At 35.8% G+C, this 17,689-nt stretch overlaps 1 protein-coding gene across 3 annotated transcripts; it reads left to right on the top strand.

The window, feature by feature from the left end:
* Nucleotides 1–623: 623 nt before the first annotated feature.
* Nucleotides 624–5,936, top strand: LOC115981912 (transmembrane protein 53). 3 transcript variants are annotated; one of them, XM_031104341.1, is made up of 5 exons: nt 624–869; nt 2,821–3,976; nt 4,085–4,190; nt 5,016–5,221; nt 5,592–5,936. In XM_031104341.1, exons 2-5 carry the CDS (start codon nt 3,225–3,227, stop codon nt 5,860–5,862), a joined length of 1,335 nt encoding a protein of 444 aa, XP_030960201.1. In that variant the 5' UTR covers nt 624–869; nt 2,821–3,224; the 3' UTR covers nt 5,863–5,936. The 3 variants fall into 3 exon arrangements, with proteins under 3 accessions (XP_030960201.1, XP_030960203.1, XP_030960202.1); XM_031104343.1 differs by lacking the exon at nt 624–869 and adding an exon at nt 2,229–2,325; XM_031104342.1 differs by lacking the exon at nt 624–869 and having other exon boundaries at nt 2,734–3,976.
* Nucleotides 5,937–17,689: the final 11,753 nt, after the last annotated feature.

The raw sequence follows: 17,689 nt of genomic DNA, 5'->3' as shown, positions 1-17,689 counted from the left end.
CTTTTTTTTATTTTATTTCTTTGTGCCGTGATTGTTGACTAGAAAGGTGTGAACAGTGCACATCTAGCAATTTTTCCAGCACCTTTTAATCGACTTTTCAACTTTTTAGTAACGGGATCCATAAACCTCACTTTTCAGTAACTTTTTTTTATTAAAAATGGGTTACTATTCACATATTTAAAAATTATTTTACTACAGTATTTTTCAGTTTTCAGTTGTATCTAAATAGACCCTAATTCCTAATTCTTCTCTCTCATAAAAGAGAGAGTAAACAATAATATATTATCACAGATCTATAAAGAACAGAGAGTACAACTTCAATTCTTTTGGCTTGTATGGTGACCACACATGCTTGCCTTGTTGATACATTAATTCTTGTATTGGTTCCCAAAAATAAAATCATGGTTTGGTATTTATATTCTTATTTGGTTTCAATAATATTCCTACTCCTACCTCGAAGAAGTAAATAATGAAAAAATAGAGATAATTTTTTTTTTTAAAGTTAAAAAAGAAAAAGAAAAAAGAAAAGGCAGGAAAACGAGTAAAGGCAGTGGGAAAAGAAGGAAGGTGAAGAGTTATTTTTAAAATTTGATTTTCGGTGGTACACAGGACACGCCATCCGCAACCGCAGACCGTGAAAAAACCACACCACACCACACCACTTGTATTTATTTATTTTTTTTTATATACTATTTAGGAGGAAAGCAAACACAATAAAATAAAAAATTCCATCTCCGATATATTTATATATAATAATACATTTACATTGCTCCTCCTCTAATTCTTCATTCATTCTTTGTCCAAATCAAACCAAACAATAAGAAGAAGAAGAAGAAGAAGAAGAAGACCCTTTCCTCTTTCTATCACAGGTTGGTTTTTTTTTTCCTCTCTCTCTCTCTCTCTCTCTCTCTCTCTCTCTCTTTTTGTGTTATTCTCCATTATCAAAGGATTTCATATATATTCTTATTATAAATTTTAATTTTCTTTATCTGGCCGAGTTTATCCAATTCCATTCTATTCTACATAATTTTGAATGATACAAATTTTAGGGTTTCCCTAATTTTCTGCTGCGGATCTAGTAGGTATTTTTGAAATAACAACAAAATGGTTTGAGAGATAGAGAATAGCGGAAATTGTGAATTGGGTTTTGGCTTTTCATTACAAATTTTGGTGAGTTTTGGGTTTGACTCGATTTTCCATTCAACCTCCTCGGTCACAACTGTACTTAGCGGGTTTGGTTCATTGACTCTTCTTGATAACGTAACGTTAGCGGAATTGGGAATCCCATATTCCCGGCCATATCTAAACTTTTGTTTTTGTTAAACATCAGTTTATTTGTTTTCTATGATTGACATCTGTTTTAAAAAATCACATCAAATTATTCTAATAAATTAATCACAATTTTCTATATTCTCGAAAAGATAAATTAATCATTTATTAAAATAATTTGATGTGATTTTTGAAACGTAGGAAATAGCAAAATAGATATTGAATTGGTATTACCGAAATATGGTATACTTTTTATGTCTTAATTTATTTGTTAAAAGGTTAAACTTTTTAAAGGAATATTATTTATTATTTTGTCTACAAGTTTACAAAACTATCTTTAAATAAATTTATCAACTTTTTATTTTTTATTTTTTATAAGAGTTATCAACTAAGAAGGTGCTCTAATTAAATTGATTTTTTAATTATTTATTAATTTTTTTTAAATAGTTTTAAAAATAAGGTAGGATCAAATTAAGAATATTAATAAATTAATGATGGTTATTTTTAGAAACAGGACAATATTAGTATAGATGATGATGATGATGATGATGATGATGATGATGATAAGAAGAAGTTATTCATTTTCTTTTGTTTAGTTTAAGTTGGAGTTGGAGTAGTAAGAGTGCGTTTGGATTGGGCGTTTTCTGCCCAATCTGCGTTTGCGTTTTTCAGTTTTTTTTTTTTTTTTTTTTTTTTTTTCACGCGTTTTGGGTGTTGTGGCTACTGTTCATGCACTGTTTAATGAACAGTAGCCGCAAACTTTGACTTTTCAAATTTTTTTGACCAATCACAGCACATCGTGTACTGTTTACGGACCCACAAATTTCACTTTTCAGTAACTTTTTCATTAAAAATGGGTCCCATGATACTATTCACATATTTAAAAATTATTTCGCTACAGTATTTTTCAATTTTCAGTTTCAGTTTTCAATTTTCAACTGTATCCAAACGGACCCTAAGTGTATGTGGGTGGGTCTCTTATTCCTAAATCATCGGAGGCAGAACTCGATTCACTCAATCTCTACGCTGACACTTTGAAAATGACTCATCCCTACGGTATATACTTTATATTAGACTAAATTAGAATTTTTATCTTAAAAAAAAGAAAAGAAAGAAAAAGACCCATTCCTATTACTTTCTTACTCATCTCACCTCCTTCTACTGTTGCCCATTTTCTTTTCTCTTTAATTAAGGCATACAATTTAGAAATTTTTTTATAAAAAATTGAAAAAACTGGCAAATCAGTTAGTTATTGTTATTGTTATTTTTCTTTCGTTTTTTTTTTTAAAATTTCTTAAAATAAATTTTTAATATTTACTTAGTAAAACCCATTTAAATAATACAAATAGGAAAACCAATGCATGCATTTAACAACTAACAACTATTTTTTAAAAACATTTTATGGAATTGCCCTAGGCTAGCCACCGTTAAGAAGATGAAGTTTTGGCACATGTTTTTTCCCCCTTTAATTCATCAATGTTTTTATTATGAAGAAAATTAATCTTTTATCTTTATTTAATTTGATGGTAAAAATAACTTTGTTTGTTGCAGGAAGAGGAAGAGGAAGGGGAAGAGGAAGGTACTTGTTGTTGAAATGGGAAGTAGTACAAATTTGATTATTCTCTTTGGTCGGTAGGTGTGTGCATAGTTAATATACAGTGAGAATCGGGCTGTCGACAACGGTTGGCAGCCTGATTAATTTTGTTTTGTTTTGTTGTTGTTGAACACGCTCACAGGTTAACGAATATTCCCCACCTCTATCCTATATTCTTCTTCTTCTTCTTCTTTTCTATCGAATATACTCACTCAATCTGCTTTCCTATATATTTTTGTTCTTCTTTCTCTTGCGCTCAACGTCTCTTTTAGTTTGTTCATTCCCATTTTTATTTTAATCCTCAATTTGCTTGCTTGGTATTTATTTATTGTTATGAGAGATTTTGAGCTTTATTTCCAATATGGGTTCCTTCTCAGGAATCCTTCAACGCCCTTTAGCTGCGGCTACCACAGTTGCTGTAGCTTTTGTTTCTGCTGAAAAACTGCCCCTTCACAAATCCTCTGATACTTCTTCTTCTTCTACATCAGATTTCGTCGACTCCTCAACTTCCAATTCCTTACAACAACAGCAACAACAACCCAAGCCATCATGGATTTCTCATTTCTCCGTTTCTAAGCTTGCCAACTTTTCTTTTGTAACCAGAATTCGAGTACCTCTTCCCAACATTAACTTCCCGCCGGTTCCTGATTCGGGCCGCAATTTTGTTCCCTCTTTGTTGTATTCTTCTCCGGCTCTTCTCAATTTGTTTCATCCTGCAGAGTTGGCTAAGCCTCTAAAGCCAACTGCTTGTATAACTACCTCCTCGCCTTCTTCTTCTGAGGTTATGTATAGATGGCATTTACCAGAGCCGAATGCAATTGATGTTTCGGGTACTTCTGATTGTTCATCCGCAAAGTCTAGGACAGTGGTGGTTTTGCTTGGATGGTTGGGAGCAAAGCAAAAACATCTTAATACGTATGCAGAGTTGTATACTTCCAGGGGGTTTCATGCCATTACCTTTACTTTCCCAATGGCTGAGATTCTCAGTTACCAGGTTGGTGGGAAAGCTGAAGAGCATATAGATTTGCTTGTGAACCATTTGGCTGATTGGTTAGAAGAGGAGCATGGAAAGAATCTGGTTTTTCATACCTTTAGCAACACTGGATGGTTAACGTGAGTTCACTCTCTTTTGAATACACCCACCCTTATGCTCTTTTCTTATTTTCTGCTCTCAGTAGAATTGTTTTTTTTTTTTTTTTTTTGAATTGATCTTGCAAACAGGTATGGGGTTATTTTGGAGAAGTTTAAGAAGCAGGATCCTTCTTTGATGGGAAGGATAAGGGGTTGCATTGTAGATTCTGCACCAGTGGCAGCACCTGATCCACAGGTAAATGATACTGCCAGTTTTTATGGAGGTTTTTATTGACTTGTTTAATGAGACAATACTCTCATGTTGGGGAGGAGGGAGGAGTAGACTTTTGTCATTGACATCCCATTGTGTATCACACATGGCATTTTTGTGTCCTGTTGGCTATTAGAAATGTTCATCCATGCTTTGTTGATGAGTGGTGACCTATAGTTAATTATCAATTTTGGAACACCTAAATATATCTGGGAGATCCTGCCCAAAATAATCATAAAAAAGTGAAACTATAGGCTGTGTGTTGACATTTTGTGTGATCTTAAATTCCAATATAATATCAAAAAGTCTAGAGACGCATTCTTGCACGCTTTATTGCAACTAGTCCACATGTCAAGTGTTGATTGGATTAATTTTCACGAGAACTAATGGTGGGCTCCATGTGTAAGTGATGTAATCCAATCACACATTGACAAATGTACAAGTTGTGTCAAAATGTGTCTATAGAAGAACTCAATACATATTCCATGTCTTGTGCATTGTGTTAATTTTGATTGTTTTTACATGCTTCTTTTGGTGTTGATTGTATATTCTCACTGCCTTTTATGATAGACAATACCCTTTTTATCAGTAAGTTGAGAGATCAGCATTTGGATTTCTTTTTTCCTTTTGTTTTTGGGGGGGGAGGAGGTGTAGAGAGAGAGAGAGAGAGAGAGAGAGAGAGAGGACCCTATGGTTTGTGGAGATTTTGATGTCTGTGTTATCATTCAGAGTCTTTCAAGTGTGTGTCAACTATATTTTGGATGAATGTACTGGACAATGTTTATTTAGTTCTTCATTTTTTCTATTTAGGTCTGGGCATCAGGTTTCTCTGCAGCTTTTCTCAAAAAACATAGTGTTGCAACGAAGGGAACTATTTGCTCAAATGAATCAGGCATGAAGGTATTGGTTGGCAGCAAAGAAGTTGTGGAACCTAAACCAGCAGTGACTGAAGCTGCTTTGCTATTAGTTCTGGAGAAGTTCTTTGAGGTGGTTTTGAATCTTCCTGAAGTTAACAGGTAGTTATTATATACTAAAATTTTAACATCGTTTATGATTCATTTATAAGTATTTTCTAGATAGAATGTGATCATTCCCTCCCTCCCCTCTCCACCCCCCCCCCCTCCCCCTTTTTTATTTTTTTATAGCACCTGTGCAGCTAAGCATTTATTGAAATTTTCCCGTGAATGCAAACATCTATGACTGAGAAATTGCTCAGAGGTTGAGTTTTATTAGTGTAATATTACAGCAATGGTGAAAATGCTTATCTATGCTACAAACTGCTGTCAGTGACTTAGTTGTTATAAGAGTTTTGTTGCAGTTTAGCATAATCAATAAGCTGGACTTGACTGGTCTCTAAACTACTGTAAACTTTTCATTGAATTACAGGAGGCTTTCTGATGTATTGGGCTTGCTATCATCAGGACAACCAAGCTGTCCACAATTGTACATCTATAGCTCTGCAGACAGAGTCATTCCTGCAGGTTCTGTGGAATCTTTCATAAAGGAGCAGCGGAGGGCTGGGCGTGAGGTCAGGGCATGCAACTTTGTATCCACACCTCATGTTGATCATTTTAGAAATGATCCAAAACTGTATACTCTGCAGCTGACCCAGTTTCTGGAGGACTGTGTGCTTACTTGTTGCAAACGTTCTCAATAGTCAAGTTATTGAATCACTAACATTAATCCCTTATATTTATTTATTTATTTTTTATTATTACTTCAGTTTATACTTATACAGCTCAAAATTTATTTATTGTTAATAAAATCAAAAGGATTATTATTATTATTATTATAAAAAACGTGTAAAGAACAAATACGTCTTTCATTCAGTTCTGGTATTGATAGTGAAGACATGAAAGATGATCATCTATGTGACAAGTCGCATAATGCAAGGGTTCAATTGAATTACCCTTTTGTTGTAGCTGAATTCGAGGACAGCTAGGCCTCCTTATAACAGAGAGAGGGAGGGAGAGATGTTGGGAGAGTAGAGTGTATGAGTAAGAGTAGTCTTTATTTCTTAGCTTTACAACAATACTACCAGACCCTTTAGACAATCTGCAACTAACTGCCATAACCAACTAGCACAGTTGGCCAACCCTACTAACTACCCTTGTTAACTAACTCTAGCACAATGCAGTACAAGTATACAAATGTAAAGCTAATGCCATCAACAGCTAATAGAATCAGTAATACCACAATGCACTCAATGCTACAGCAGCACACAATGCAGTGAGCTAATACACAGTCCTAACCATTCCCTCTCCCCTAAAGCACCTTGCCCATAAGGTATGGAAATTTTTGTTGAATATCAAACAAAATTTTTCCAAGTGGCATCATCCTTGCTCTCACCTTGCCACTGCATCAACACCTGAGTGACAATTCCGTTCCTCATCTTATGGGCAAGGTGCTTTAAGGGAGAGGGAATTGTTAGGATTGTGTATTAGCTCACTGCATTGTGTGCTGTTGTGGCATTTGAGTGCATTGTGGTTGCTGATTCTATTAGCTATTGGTGGCATTAGCTTTACATTTGTATACTTGTACTGCATTGTGCTAGAGTTAGTTAACAAGGGTAGTTAGGAGGGTTGGCCAGCTGTGCAAGAGTTAGTTATGCAGCTGTGCTAGTTGGTTATACCAGTTCGTTGCAGATTGTATAAAGGGTCTGGTAGTATTGTTGTAAAGCTAAGAAATAAAGACTACTCTTACTCATTCACTCTACTCTCCCAACATCTCTCCCTCCCTCTCTCTGTTATAAGGAGGCCGAGCTGTCCTCGAATTCAGCTACAACACAAGGGTAATTCAATTGAACCATTGCATTTGGTATTAGAGCTTGGATTTCCTTGGCCATGGCAGAGAGTCATGCTACTGCTGCAACCAATGAAGCTCTTGCTTCTCTTTGTAGTGCCTCTGATCACAATGCAGTGAGCTAATACACAATCTTAACACATAACTTTCGTAATTCTTGGACAGAGTTCATCTGATATAATAAGTTATTAATATTATTCAAATATGCAAACAGAGGTTATCTAATTCATAGCCTTCTATGTTCTGTTCATGTACCTCGCCTTCTACGTTCTACTCATGTACCTCGTCTATCCACTAACCACTTGGAAGTTCAATGGCAAAAAAAGCTTTGTAATGTCATTGACATCGGGAAGAGTTGATATAAAAACAAATTGCAGTTGATTGTTGGCATTATTGTCAGGCATCACTCCCTTTAAGTTGTGCTGATCGAAAGGATATCGTTGTTCTGTCTAACACAAATACATGGCAATATGCGGTGAAGGCCTGAAGTTATTAGTGTAGACTATCTATTTCATTCCCACCTATATCTGAGCCCCCTAGTCTCAATAACGAGAAATTAATTCGCTACCAAAATGATCTGAGTGAGGTGCCCAATGACTTAATAGAGCCCAAAATGTAGCCCAAGAAACCAAGCTTAAGCCTAAACTTCATTTTCAAGCCCAGTACCCATTTTTAAGCCCAACTTCCAAAAGGCTTATAAAGAGTGTGCATGCGTGTGTACGGATGTGTATGCACCCAATGTGAATGCGTATGTACTCTTTGTTCAGAAGCCTAAAATTGATTTTTTTTTTCCCCCTTTTTGGTGGGATTTTTGATCAATTAATCTAGCTCCTTGATTGATTAAAATGTCCCACCAAACCCTATCCTCCACCAAGCCTATAAAATACCCCTACTTTCCACCACCAAAAGGATCCCAACTTTTCACCCATAGCGGAAGTTCTTTCAAAATCACTCCAGAATACTTAGTGAGTTTCAAATAGTGCAAGGACAGTTTTTATGAGCACTTGATTGAGTTTTCTAACTTTCTATTGTTAGAAAACTAATATTTTCCTTATGATTTCTTAATTACACTTATCATTTTTAAGATCCTTCAACCACCATTTTGTTAGTCTTGGGTTTCTTCATCAAAACCCCAAAAAAATCAACATTTGTTCAAATTGTAGATTCAAACACAAAGCTACGGTAGTTGATTTCAGCTGAGGGATCGATAAAATAGCATCACTGTAAGTGCTACTAGGAGGAGATATGGATCTTTACCATGATCCATGTTCTCCTCCTCAATTCTTGTTTCCTTTATGTTTCTTGTTGTTTTTAAGTCTTAATATGTTATTTTATGTGTACATAATCTGTTTTGTGCCTTTGGTTTGGTTTATTTTCTTGATTGTGCTAAAGAAATTTTATAGCCCTAATCTGCCTTGAGATGTGTATGCATGGGATAAGATGCGTATGCGTTTGCATGTTTTAGACGGTCAGGGTTCTTGTTTGGCTGCTTTCCTAGAAATCTAGCTTGAAGCCTAGGTGCGTATATCGGTAGAAGGATGCATACACATCTTTCTTATGGCATACGCCAATCTGGACAAAACCCATATTTCTTTCCTTCTTATTTTTATTTGCTTTTAATGCTGTTTTATTATCTTTCCTTAATTTGCCTAATCTGCTTTAAGTGTATATATTCTGTCTTGTTTTGTTTCCTTTTGTATCTCATGTAATATGTTCAAAATACCAAAAATATCTAACAATGGTTCAAGGGTCATAAAATTTGAAAGATAATCATTAAAGCTAATCAAACATTAATTTTGAGATATTTCCTAAAAGATAATGGTCTTATATGCACGGAAGACTAAAAGATTTCCTATAAAAGATTATAATCAATTAGATTTAAATGCCAATATTTAAATATGATTCTCTTTTACAAGGAAAGTCTTAATAGTCTAATTTAAGATTAAAATCTTTCCAAATTGGTGATGATCAAGCTTTAATGATAAAGGATGACTAATTTGAATTTAAACCTAAAATTTAATCAAGGAAAAGACAAGTGATTAATGAGGTATTAAATGCTAATCTTTCCTAAAAGACTTAAGGGTTTAATTCCAAAATAGTTGACAAACATTAATGGTTGACAATTAGAAGATCATATTGCCTAATATATTATAGATAGTTAAATTTGAATTTAAAGGTTAATTAAGAAATGACAAAAAAAATTGATGGTTAATTTAATATGAGGATCCTTTCTAATAGATTTGGATGTATGAATATAAACTAATTTGATACCTAAGGCAATAAGAGTCAATTGATTGAAGAGCGCATTAAAAGACAAGAGCACATTTAAAAATCAAGGACATATTTAATAATTGATGTTGAGTTTAATAAAGGAAAGACATTCAAAAATAATGAAGACTCCATTCCAATTAAGTGTCACTCCTACATTAGACTTAATCATTAATTCTCATTAAGCATCGACCCTTTGTTTGTATTTACGTGTGCACACACTTGGATGATGATATGTTTAGATGCTTAGGTGATCATGTAGATGGACATTCATGCACTCATGCGCTTTGATGATTGTGCTTAAATTCTGAGGTGATTGGGTGGTAAGAGGTACGTGTTTAGATGTTCAAATGCTTATATATTCTTACATGCTTGTATGTGCCCATATGCATGTATGCTTACATCCTCACGTGTCCATATGCTTGTATACTCACATGTCTACATGCTTTGATGATCACATGCTCCCATGCTCATATGCTTTGATGATCACATGCTCACTTTCTTTGACGATCATATGCTCACTTGTATTGATATTCACATGCTAGTATGCCCTCAAGCTCACATGCTTGTATGCTTGTATATCCTTATGCTCATATGTCTAGATGCTTTGATAATCACATGTTCACATAACTGTGTGCTCATATGCTTACATGCCTAGATGCTTCCATATTCACATACTTGGTTGCTCACATGCGCCACACTTGGATGATATGTTTTCATGCTTGGATGCTCACATGCTCACATGTTTGGATGCTCACGTGCTCATATGTACACATGCTTGGATGTTCATATCTTTACATGCTTCCATATTCACATGATCAGACATCGTATGCCTATATCTTCATAACATTCACACAATTGATTGCCTTTCACATAATTTTTTCTTGCTTTCTACTTTGTCTGTTCACATGATCCGTAGACGAACTCTAGGGCTTAGATGCATGCGCACGTTCACATAGGCTCATTAGATAGACACCATTTATCCACTATCCAGTAACAATATATGAAGGCCAACTATGGTTGGGCAGGCTTGGGGTGCCTAATATCTTTCCATCTTGTATCTTAACTCCAGACCCAGTTTGGTAGGTAGAACTTCATAAAGTCATGTTTTAGTTCCTGAACCTATAACCAGGTGGTGACTCCATAAGTCTCTTTTTAAGAGGCACTACATACTCCCAGGCTTGCACTGACTTTGAGTCTAAAACCGCTTTGAGGGAGGTTAAGTACTATGCACCTCGCCTTTGTGAGAAGGAATCAACATGCCGATATGTCATCTAAATAGGGTATGGATCACGGAACTTACAGTTAGCATCCATCTGGCCTAATGCATTCATCCAAACACATCATAAACAAAGATACCATGTTAATAGGAAAACAAGATCTAATAACTAGGGTTTTGATTTTTTTTTTTTTTTTTAAGCAGCATAACAACATATGAACCCTAATTCTAAACTAGCATGTTTGGTACTAATTATGGCCATGTCATAAAAAAAAAACATGTTTTTGATCAATTGAAACACAATAATTTAGATCTAACACACATCGGTTTGCGAAAATTTAAATGTATGCACAGGGCTTAATGAGCTAGGAATTGGAGGGTAGATCCTTACATTAAAGTTTTGTGTTTATGAATAATTAGGTAGTATTTTGAGACTATTATAAGGTTGGTGAGCAATGAATTTAATGAGATTACTGAATTGTGAACTAACTAAAAGGATTAGAGCCTCCTTATGATCTTTCTCAAAAATTTTCTCTTGGCTACTCATTGGAAGTGAGAACTCTTCCTCTATGTAAAGTTGTAATTTACAACTATGTTTTTGTTGGCTTTAATTCTGTGCCAAATTTGATTGTAATTTTGTTCAATGTTATGTACCCTGTATTTCATGTGGGTTTTTATTTGTAAGAGTTGTGTGTGAGAGAGAGAAAGTGTGAAGAGTCAAGGCTAATTGAAGACTGAATCTGTTTTCAGGGGTAGCTCGCGAGTAAGCTTCTCGGGAAGTGATGCATGTGCCCTGCACATGACTGGAATGCGAAGAGTTAAGACAAGATGGAGACAATTGGTTTTCGCGAGTGTCTCGTGGGTAAGGCCTTCTCACGAGACACTCGCGAAACATTCTGTTTTGCCAGATTGTCATTTCTGATACACTCTATCCTTACCCATACTATATATACCCCCATTACCCACATATGTTGAGAAGTGATTCTGAGAGAAAACTCTAGCCACAATCATTGAGAGTTAGAGATTGTTATACCCATAATTCTCTACATAATTATTTGTGGATTTTCCTCAACTCCTATCTCTCCATTTCCATACCATTCAGAGGTTGATAGCCCAAACACTTACCACACCCTTTTCAGAGTGTCAAGTGAGGTTTTGGTGCTGCTGGGAAGCATTGGAAGAAGCCAGGCTTTGACGGATGCAATCGGGCGTATTGCGGGATCCAAAGAGCTAGAAAAGAAACGGTTCCGAGAAGCCTTGTTGGAGTAGGAGTTTAGAGGGCTTAGGTGCATTGGGTAGACTAGGCTTGGAGGGTCTTTTGTTATTCGTGTATCCCAACTGATTGTCTAGTGGATCGGTTACCGCTTGGAGGGCGACGAAGAGGTTTTTCGCTGAGTTCTTTGATTTCCTCTTCGATAACACATCGGCGTGTTATCTTGTGTTTGTATTCTTCTTCCATACTCTTTTACCTTTCATTTTACTGCTGTGTTATAATGATTATGAGTTAGAGTAGTTTGTTTGTTTATCCGCTCGCATTTACTCTATTCCGCACTTAGTATTAAGTTAGAGTAAAATCAATCGAGCCGTATCTTTGATTTTGTGGTCTAAATAGCTCGTGTTTTAACACATTTTCGAGCTTTCACTCTATTTATTATGACACTCCATATTTGATTGGATATTGATTGAGTGTGTGTTTGTGTGGATCTGTTTTGAGTCCCACATCGAACATATATTGGGTTAATCTAGACTTTATTAATAATCACAAAGAGTCTTAATTGTGATTAAACTCTTGGAAGTGTGAACTAGTCTAATCACAATTAAGACTCTTTGTGATTAGACTAGTTCTTTTTTGGAATAGCGCAAATGTGGCTAGCAAATTCCTCATGTTGTTACAAATGGTATCAGAGTTAGCCTGGTAACCCTATGTGGTCTCAAAGACATTGCCCCATAAAGTGGGTCTTGACGAGAATGTCAGAGATATAAGTTCGAGAAATCGTACATATATTGAGTTGATTTGGGCTTTATTAACAACTATATGGAGTTTCAATTGTGACTAAACTAGTTCTTTTAGGGTTGTTATAGTTATGGCTAACATGCAAATCGCACCCTCTTAGTTTGATTGAAGTTCATTTCAGTTCTCTAACTTTACTTTTGTTCAATTGCCTCTTCTAAATTTCAAATTTATTCAATTCTCAAGCCTTTTGTCAAATTTTGTCAATTGAATGAAAGTAAAGTTAAAGCATTGAAATGAATTTCAATCATACTTAGAGAGTGTATTTTGCATTTTAGCTTATATTTATTGAGGAGAAGATCTCGGTTGATGAGTTTGAGTGATTACAGGCTTCTCAAGGTTAGAATTTTCATATTTTTATCTTCCATGAAGTTTGCTTAAGTGCTGGTAAATTGAAGAAAATGACTAAAAACTGAAATTGAGTACTCGAAGTCGAGATGCTGAATGAAAGTCTTCCTAAAGTGTCAAATGGAACTTTGACTTGAGATTTCCAACTTAATTGGTTCTTTATTTTTTTTTATTTTTTATGCAGATTTTTATTAGTTTTTGAGACAATTCTAACTTGGGAACTACTTTAAGTCTCCTTAATGTCAAATAAAATTATTGAATCTTGATGAGTACTAAAATTATAGGCTCGTTCTTGCAGCAGACAAATGTTGCATCTACAAGCTCGTCTCATTAGATGATGAACATACAACCAATAGGGTCGTCATGAGAGGACGACCATGTAGTATTTATGGTGCAGTCATTAATGGTTTCGTAACCGACGAGCTCCAATGGTTAGAAAGGCCAATCATGAGTCAACCAAATCTCCATTTAAGCTCAGGCAGACGTTACTCAAAACAACCAAGAGAGCTATTAAGAGGTAACCAACGGTTACACTCATAATGAGGCTCCCACAATGTGAGAGACTGCGCCCCCGGCCCATTTTGGCATTGGGCCAAACCTACGTGAATGGGTGGAGTCATGTTATTGCCTTTCAAAATGGAGGTTCGACTGATTATATTATCCCCTTAAGATTAAGGGTTTTACAATGGAGTCGCTACTTATTTAATTATTGGAATAAATAAGAAATCCAAAATTGGAAAATTCCTCATTTTATTGATTTGCAAATGAATTTACATTGATCATAAGAAATTACATGGCTTTGGTCCTAGATACAATCTAAGATAAAATACACGGCTTTATTTCCTAGTTACAATCTAGAAATTGAAAATTACAAGGATAAACATTGATCTATCAATCCTTGATCTAATCTCGGAGGCTATGTTATAAGGTGGAAAGGTGTTAGGCACGCACCTTGCCCGGTGAAATCGGTCTTCTAGACTATGGTGGCCAACATTCATATCATATCATCCAATATTTCATTAATCAATTTGCATGTTGAATTTAATGTGTGTGCAACCTTACCATAAGATGTATTCCTAACTAATCAAATTAGGACACATCATTAATTTCAAATTAATTATAATTATAACTAATTGGAATCAATTGTTCACAATCACATATAGTAGGACTCAATTTGTGATAGTGCATCTCGGCCATTAAATCTTGATTTGATGATAACTTTCAATCTGATGGTCTGATTAGGGCTTATGACCAGTCGATTTGGTCATTACAACATCAAAATCATTTTGATGAAATGAAATTAAGGATCTAATGGCCACAATTAAGATGCCTATTTCTAAGGTGAAATTACCCTTTTACCCTCCATGTGAGGTAAAATGCGGGTTTCAAAATGAGGTGTCAATAGAATGCTCATCATTAACAGAGCTTGAAAAGCGAATATCAATGTCTGAAAAAGACACCATACTTTGCAATTAGTATTTAACCGTGGTGAATGTATGATGAATGCAGATCAAAATGTAGACCGACAAGTAGTGGATCAAAATGTGAACAGAATCTCTGGGGAGATTGCCTACGTACTTCTTGGTGAGAGGATCAGGTCCAAATGTAGTTCATGCATGCAGCTTTTTTTTTGATTAAAAAAATGGGTACAAGACTTGCTTACCAAAGGTCAAGAGAAAATGGGGATTTTGGTTATGCTTTCCAGAGGACCACATATGTGGAACATGTTAAGAACATATGTCATTTAGAATTGGCTAATCCTTTGACCAAACGCACTTTACTTGTAATTGGGTAGACTTTGAATGTGTTTAATATTTCAAGGAATAAGAGTTCAAGTCCAAGTATTGAAGCCATGCAAATCTGTCTAAGAATCAAGGGAAGAAGTGCTGTTCTTTAAAGTTTGACATATATCTTGACAGATGTATCTATCGAGATTTAAAAGGTGAAGCTCGATAGATAAGCTTGATAGCTGTATCTATCGAGAATTATGAAAATCAGTTTTTCAGAACTGTTTTTCACTCATATCCAAGCGATGTGTTTAGGTTTTCTTTTTTCACAACCCTAGACATATATAAGGATTATTTTAAGGGCCGTCATAAGGTTGTTGCACTTGTTGTTGCAAACATATTGTGATTGGAGACAATTTGCCCTAGACATTTTTCTCTTGAAGAAGCTGCTGTGTTTGTACGTCGTAGGGTTTTGTAACCAAGGAGCTTCTTGATCTTCATCGTGTGAATGAACTGAAAAACTTTGTAGCCAACATCGTTCTCAAGTTGGTGTGTTAGTCACGTACTTGGATCCGTGCATCAATTGGTTAGTCACGTACTTGGAGCCATGCATTGAAAAGGAGAGAATGTCATTACATTACAAGTCCAATTGTGTATTAGGCTAAGGGTTTAATTGTAGGTTGGTATAAGGTACTGGGATTCCTTTACTTGTAACCGCTTGTTTTGATAATGGTGGATTCTCGGGAGTGGTGATCTTAAATTTACTCGGTGGGGTTTTGTCACGGTAGTTTTTCCCATTCGTAAACAAATCACTCGTGTCAAATTTAATTTCCACTGCATTTAGTTTATTTGGTGATTTGTTTGTGTTACCACGCTTATTGTATGTTAATTGACTTAATTAATTAACTTGGCTAAATTAATTGATTCAGTTACTAAAGGGGTCAATACATTCTTGGCTTACCAAGTGGTATCAGAGCAAACACACTTTGATTAGGGTTAATCTTTGCTATGTGATCCATTGACCCCTGTTGTCATGGATAGAGGATAACCTTTAATTATACCTCCTTTATTTGATGGCACTAACTATGCATACTGGAAAGTACATATGAGAGCTTTCTTGCAATCATTAGATGAAAAAGCATGGCAGGTTGTGAAGATAGGTTGGACCAAGCCAAAGGAAGTGCTGGCTAATTGGGATGATGCTAAGATCAAAGTGACAAACTTCAATAGCAGGGCAATGAATGCTTTATTTAGTGTGGTCACAAATGAGAAATTCAAGAAGATATCCTCCATTGAAACTGCAAAGGAAGCATGGACCATCCTCTAGACAACCTATGAAGGAACCAAGGCTATCAAGGATTCAAAGCTTCAGAGGCTTACCATGAGCTTTGAAGGGATTAAAATGGAGGAGGATAAGTCGTTCGATGAGTTCTATGCCAAGCTCAAGGACATAGTAAACTCTGTTTTTAATCTTGGGGAAACCATTCCTGAATCCAAGATTGTTAGAAAGGTGCTCAAATCTCTTCCGAAGAGATTCCATACCAAGATCACTGCCATTGAAGAATCAAAGGATATTGATCAAATTCCTTTGACAGAGCTAGTTGGCAACTTGCAGACCTATGAATTGGGTTTGACTAGAATTGGGAAATCGAGTAAGAGCAAGAGCAAAAGCATGTCACTGAAGGCCAAAAGCAGTGACATCGATGAGTCTTCTGATGATGAAGATTCTAAGATGAAACCCTATATCACAAGGCAGTTCAAAAAGTTCATGAAGAATGCCAATGCAAAAGGAATCAACAAAGACCGTAACCAATCCAGTTCTTCACAATTCAAGAGTTAAGATAGAGGGAAGAAGGATGCTAGGGATGACAGTCAGTACACTGTTCCCTCCAGACCAAAGTGGTTCGGATGTCAAGGTTTCTGACACATGAAACAAGAATGTCCAACTTATCTCAAGACCATTGGGAAAAGCAAGGCCTTTGTTGCTACCTTGAGTGACACTGAGCCTGAGGATGATTCAGATGATAATGATGATGAAGGAATCTTGAATGTCTTCACTGCTACAATTGATCCTACTGATGGGGTTCAGAAACAGTAGATGATGAAGAGGACTTGGTGGATTCTAAGTTCGAGAAAATGGACGATCAAGATGATATCTATACAGCCTATGAAAAATTGAACAAGGTTTCTAAGAAGCATGAGAAACTATATAGGTTGGCCACCAAGAAGCTAAGTGATGTGGAACCTGATCGAGAAGAGCTTTCCACACAGTTTGATGAAGCTAATCAGACTATTGGAGTACTGCGGTTTAAAAACAATTTCTTGGCTAAAAAGACTAAGAAGCTTGAAGCAGAGCTGTTTCAAGTTAGAGCTCAATTGGAGAGGACTTCCAGTGCAAAGTTTGATGAGATGCTTAGCTTTCAAAAATTTGCTTCTGATCGAATCGATTTGGGGTATGATTTCTCTTCCTCTAATATTGCTTCTTCCAGTACTACTATGTTTGTTTCACCTTCTAATAATGTTGAATTTGAGAATAATGATGTGAAAACTGTTTTAGTTTGTGAGAACATAGACAAGGGTAAATCTATCTTAGGAGCACCCCCTAAGCTTGATAAGAAAGAGACTAAAAACCCTAAGGCTAAGAAGAGCAATAATCAAAAGTCTAAACAGAAGAAGCAGCATCCCTGTCATTGCTGTGGAGCTACTGGACATACTCGACCTAATTGCTATAAGTGGTTAGCCACTCAACAGAACAACAATATGATCTCATCCGAAAACTAGAATCAATTTCCATCTTCTTTTGCTCCTCTTGGAGAACTTCTCAAAGCCCTCATGTTCCTTTCGAACTTGAACGGTTTCAATTCTTACCCCTCACCGTTGGATCAAGGGTTTGCCAAACGGAAAGGTTCTTTCAAGGTGTGGAAGGATGTAAGATTGAATTTAATCAACCATCTTGTTGGTTTTATTCTGTGCCAGTTTGCTTGTAATTCAACACTTAGAAACCTTGTATTTAGGTGAGAATCATGTAAGGGTAGTATGTGAGAGAGTGTGAAGAAATGCTCAAGACTGTGCATTGAAGTAAGGACTCGCAACTAACAAACCGCTGGAG

Source organism: Quercus lobata, chromosome 3, assembly GCF_001633185.2.
Source record: "Quercus lobata isolate SW786 chromosome 3, ValleyOak3.0 Primary Assembly, whole genome shotgun sequence".
NCBI lineage: Eukaryota > Viridiplantae > Streptophyta > Magnoliopsida > Fagales > Fagaceae > Quercus > Quercus lobata.
The sequence above is the reverse complement of the archived record's forward strand: the minus strand, read 5'-3'. Positions and strand labels throughout refer to the sequence as shown.